We start from the raw sequence: 5,514 nt of genomic DNA, 5'->3' as shown, positions 1-5,514 counted from the left end.
AAACGAGTCAAACCAAACTAGCTTGTTTAGGTTCGAGCTTCAGCTAAACCTACTACCTTGGCACCACCCATATATACCATATAATTGAGAAATTTATTAATTTAATATAAAAAATAATGCGAAAATGTGATTGAAAACAAAAAAGGTGGTCATTTATGAACCATAAAAAGGCAAGAAAAATTGATCACATTAAATAGGTAGTTATACTTTTGAGAAATCAATAATTGCAATAAAAATAATAATAATAATAGTAATAATAAAAAACTGTCGGACAAAAAGCGAGGTGAATCCGGAACTAAAAAACCAAGCATCTTTTTGAAGCAAGAACCCAACTTCAACCTTTTACCCTTCAAATCATTCTCCAATCTCAATAAAACTCACACACACACACTCCTTTCCCCCCTCAATTCGAATCCCATTTCATCCAAACCCTAATTTCAATCACTCCTACTTGTAATGCACATCCGTCAGATCTACACCATTCACATTCACTAAACTAATTGGAGCAGAAAAGAAACAAACAATGTCTGCTAATCGAACAACCAGTAACAGTTACAGTGGTAGCCTTGTTGATCCGAGCAATCTGCATCTCAAAAAGGAGTTAACTCAGATACGGAAAGCTGCTCGAGTGTTACGAGATCCTGGAACAACCTCCACGTGGCGGTCGCCGCTTACGTCATCCAGATCCACCGCCGCCGCCGCTGCCGCTGCCGGTGATGGTTCGTCTTCTGTTACTACCGTTCACAGAAACTATTATACTCATTGTTATATGAATAGTGTTGATTGCAGTATAGAAGAAGTTGCTGAGAATAACATTAATAATAGTCATAGTAATAATGATAATGATAATAGTAATGGTGATAATGTTAGTAGGAGGAAGGATAAGAAGGTGTTTTTGTATAACTGGAGAATGCAGAGATCCGGGAGCGAACGGAGTGCACAACTAAGTAATGCGGATGATGGAGAGGAGAGTGTGGATGATAGTTTGAGTGATGCGCGAAACGATGGAGATTTGGTGGCTGATGATAGGAGGTGTGTGATGTCTTCGTCTTCGAGGATGTTTAATAGTTGTAAAGATGGGAAAAGTGGAGTAGATGACCGAATGCCGACGATTAGGAGGGGTTCGGTGACGAAGAAGAAGGTAAAGAATGTGAGGCAGTCGTCTGCTGCGGTGAAAGTTGAATTGCAGAGACGGCTTAGTAGTTTGGTAGATCAGTATGCTGATGTTGGTTCTGATGATGTGGTTGTGAAGGGGAGTTCAGTGACGTCGCCGTTGTTGTCTAGGTTTAAGTCGGGTGGTAGGAAAGATGATTCGTCGTATTGTTATAGCACGCCGGCTTTGTCTACTAGTTCGATTAATAATAAATATTGGGTTGGGTCGTGGGATGGGACTACGGGATCTTTGAATTATGGGATGGATGACGATGATGATGAAGATGATCAGTTGGGGTTGCCGGGTCGTCAGGGGTGTGGGATTCCTTGTTACTGGTCATCGTCTAAGAAAAGTACACCGAAGCGTGGAGTTTGTGGTAGTTGTTATTCTCCATCGTTTTCGGATACGCTAAGAAGAAAAGGAAGCAGCTTGTTATGCGGGAGCCAAACGAATTATCATAGACGACACAGTTCATCTATGAGTGGTTACAACAAGAAGAGGCTCAGTCATAAAATTTCTCATGTTCCATTGCTTACAAATGGGGCTGAAAGCAGAGATCGTTCGTCTATTGGGACTGACGACGAGCTTTCGACTAATCACGGTGAACTTGATTTGGAAGCTTCGAGTCGATTAGATGGAAAGAGATGGTCAACAAGCTACAGAAGTCAAGAAGGGCTGGAGCTCGTAGCTGTAAATGGGGAAATAGAAGGGGATTCTCCCTCATCTCTTGTTGATAATATTAACTGCTTTAGCTACAAGTATAAGCCAATGTTCTTTGAAGATATAGTTGACCAAAATGTTGTGGTTTTGTCCCTTGTGAATTCTATAATTAGGGGAAGAATCGCTCCAATTTATCTATTTCAAGGCCCCCGCGGTACTGGGAAAACATCGACAGCTCGGGTCTTTGCCGCCGCCTTGAACTGCCTCGCCACCGGAGACGTGAAACCTTGCGGGGTTTGCACGGAATGTGCCGGGTATATATCAGGCAAGAGTCGAGTCATAACGGAAATGGACGGCTCCAACAAGAACGGGATCGATAAAGTTAGATTTTTGTTAAAGAAACTGCAGATGGGTTCTACGTCAACCTTTATCAGGCACGACGTTTATGTTATCGATGAATGCCACTTATTACCATCTAAGTTGTGGTTGGCATTCCAAAAGTTTCTTGAAGAACCACCTTCAGGCATTGTGTTCATCTTTATAACTACCGATCTTGATAATGTACCACGTTCTGTTTTGTCGCGGTGCCAGAAGTATCTTTTTAACAAAATTAAAGATGGTGACATCGTTAATAAGTTGAGGAAAATTTCGGAAGAGGAGAATTTGGATGTTGAGTCAGATGCTTTGGATTTGATTGCTCTGAATGTAGAGGGTTCGCTTCGAGATGCGGAAACTATGTTGGATCAGTTAAGTTTATTAGGAAAAAGAATCACTACTGATCTGGTGAATGAACTCGTGAGTTTCCTGAACTTGTCAAATAAATGTTAATATAGTTGATGCTTTTAAATTTCCCGTTCACTTCTTTTTTTATTCGTTGGAGCTACTGTAGGTGGGAGTTGTCTCTGATGAGAAGTTATTGAAACTACTGGAGTTAGCAATGTCATCAAACACAGCGGAAACGGTGAAAAGAGCCAGAGAATTAATGGATTTGGGCGTTGATCCTATGGTTTTGATGTCGCAAATGGCTACGCTTATTATGGATATCATTGCCGGAACATACCAAGTGGTTGAGGCTGGATATGGTGACTCGTTCTTTGATGGTAGAAGCTGTAAGTTCTCGACTCTTTTATTTAGAAAATTAGTAGCAAGTGCTTTTAATTAGTAATTTTGTGCAGTGACAGAAGCTGAAGTGGAGAGATTAAAGCAGGCTTTGAAGCTTCTTTCTGAATCAGAGAAACAATTAAGAGTTTCTAGTGAACGGTCAACATGGTTCACAGCAACCCTTTTACAGCTCGGTGGTGTCCCGTCATCAGACCCTACTCCTTTAGGAAGCGGTAGAAGACAAAGCTCCCGGACAACCGATGATGACCTGTCAGCTACTTTTAAAGATATTTATTTCCAAAAACACAAAGCGGATTCTCAGCACTATGCACCTCAAACGTCCACTCCTTTGAAACTTAATGACACAAATTCAAGTAATAGTCCAGAAGATGCTCTCCTGTCAATGAGGGAACTCATCAATGTGGATGACCCGTCTGTCTCACATCATGATGATGTCATAAATGCAAACATATTGGATGATATTTGGGTCCGTTGCATTGATAAGTGCCATTCTAAAACCCTCAGGCAGCTGTTACATGCTCATGGGAATCTTGTGTCTATTTCTGAAGATAAAGGTAGTCATAAGTTTTTATATGCTTCTTTTTTGCCATATTTTGTTATTTAACCGACTTCACCCTTTCGAGGTATAACTTAACCCAAATGAACCTGTTCATAAGTAAAAAGGCCGATACAAATTCTTAGTGGAAAAGCTATAAAATTTGTTATGTACGCATGCGCCTGAATAATACATGATATATTGTATGTATTTATGTTGCAGGTGTCCTTGTTGCTTATATTGTGTTCAGGGATAAAGATATCAAAAGCAGAGCCGAAAGGTTTGTTAGCAGTATCACAAACTCATTTGAGATTGTTCTCCGGCGCAATACGGAGGTTAGAATTATACTACTTACGGATGACGGGACTACTGAACCAAATAACGGGGAACCAACAAATGGATTGAGTCAGGGGAAGATCGAGCCAACTTCAATGGAAAAGTGTTCCAATGAAGATGCATTAAAAGGTAGAAAGGGCGGGAATCCAGTTCAAAGAATAGAATCAATCATACATGAGCAACGGTTAGAAACGGCATGGTTACAAACTGCGGAAAAAGGCACGCCTGGATCATTGCAACGGTTGAAGCCCGAAAGGAATCAAGTGTTGCCACAAGATGGCGGCAGTAGTGGTCAAATGGAGGCATCACAACCGCAATGGGAAGATGAATTGATGCGTGAACTCAATCTTTTGAAACTCAATGACGGGAAGTCCTTTTCAAAGGAACATACTACCATGTCACCAAGCTTGCTTCACGATGCCAATTTAGTTACCAGGTACACCAAAGATACCATGTGACTTCTTGTTTTGGCAAATTGCATCTACTTTCAATCAGTTTTTATTTTAGGAAATATAAATTAGATGGAAATTGATACCATGTGACTGTATGTTCTTTTTTCTTCTGCATAAAATTTGTTCCTTAGATGGAAATTGATTTGAACATTTCTGCAACTTTATACAGCGGATACGAGTCTGGATCAGCAGCTGGTGGTTGTCTCTGTTGGAACAAACCCAGGCATAACCGCAGAGGGAAGGTAAACTCTTGAAACTATCTTCTTGGCTAATTAGAGATGGAAATTGGGTCGGTCGTGTTCTGTATTGGGTCGTAACGGTTAATTTCTATAGGTGTCAGAAACACTTTTTATCCTAATTTTAAACTGTTGTGTCATACACGAGTACATAATTATATCTGTCATTATAACCTGAATCGGTACATGTAAAAACAAATCTGTCACATCTAAAAGAAATATTCAAACCAAATAGAATGTGTGCGTGGATTCTCTATGTAATCGATAAACATTGTTAACCTTATGAACAGATGAAACCTGGAACCCCGGTTAGGCCCCGCAGAGGTGCAAAATTTTTATTGTTCGGGGAGTGCGGAAAATCGGCAAGGACAGAATACAGATCTAGAAGGTGATATATAAAAAGCAAAAATTCAAGTTCATTCATATTCAAACTATTTTGTTCTTGTAGTTGTTATGGGAGATGTAAAGTTTTTCAACAATTGGGATTTCTGCATATTTTTTTTTTTTCATGGGAGCAATAAAGGTGAAGAGGGATCATTCTTTCTTCCCTTCCAATTTGCACAATTGCTGGCATTTCTATTGGTGATATTCTTTATGTCTTACTCTTTTTTATAATTTTTTATTTAAACTTTTTTCTTTAAAAATAATGATGCTGTTGTGGAATCTAGCATTTCATTTTGTAAATAATCACCTGGACTGTGGTGTCTCCAATTAGTGTCTGAAGTGAGTTTTCCCAACTGTGGAATCAAACGAACACCTAAAAAAATTACCTAATTTGCAGCCTTTGTTATTTTCTTGATTATGATAATTTTTGCTGTTTATGAACTGAATCTGTGAGGTACAACGATATATTGAATTAGAAAACGTTAACACAAAGTCCATTCAAAACCCAATAGAGAACTTACACTGTGTTCCAGAGTTTACTAATGGAAGGAAAGAAAAAAAAACAAAAAGAAAGTAAAATATTTTGTGTTCTAGAGTTTTATTTAAGAAAGGAAAATATAACATGTCGTGTTCCCT

The 5,514-nt window shown here is 39.3% G+C and overlaps 1 protein-coding gene across 1 annotated transcript; it reads left to right on the top strand.

Moving 5' to 3' along the window:
• The first annotated feature begins 269 nt into the window (after window positions 1-269).
• On the top strand, window positions 270-5,106 carry LOC110910658 (protein STICHEL). The gene is made up of 6 exons (XM_022155264.2): window positions 270-2,608; window positions 2,703-2,922; window positions 2,989-3,489; window positions 3,693-4,242; window positions 4,428-4,500; window positions 4,785-5,106. The coding sequence occupies exons 1-6, from the start codon at window positions 524-526 to the stop codon at window positions 4,884-4,886; spliced, it is 3,531 nt and encodes a 1,176-aa protein (XP_022010956.1). The 5' UTR covers window positions 270-523; the 3' UTR covers window positions 4,887-5,106.
• Window positions 5,107-5,514: the final 408 nt, after the last annotated feature.

This window comes from Helianthus annuus, chromosome 6 (genome assembly GCF_002127325.2).
Source record: "Helianthus annuus cultivar XRQ/B chromosome 6, HanXRQr2.0-SUNRISE, whole genome shotgun sequence".
Lineage (NCBI taxonomy): Eukaryota > Viridiplantae > Streptophyta > Magnoliopsida > Asterales > Asteraceae > Helianthus > Helianthus annuus.
This window is presented reverse-complemented; position numbering and strand designations above follow the sequence as displayed.

Coding starts and splice junctions, on each gene's coding strand:
- LOC110910658 (XM_022155264.2), top strand. CDS start 524: ATGTCTGCTAATCGAACAACCAGTAACAGTTACAGTGGTAGCCTTGTT. Junction 2,923..2,988: donor GTTCTTTGATGGTAGAAGCT/GTAAGTTCTCGA, acceptor AATTTTGTGCAG/TGACAGAAGCTGAAGTGGAG. Junction 4,243..4,427: donor GATGCCAATTTAGTTACCAG/GTACACCAAAGA, acceptor AACTTTATACAG/CGGATACGAGTCTGGATCAG.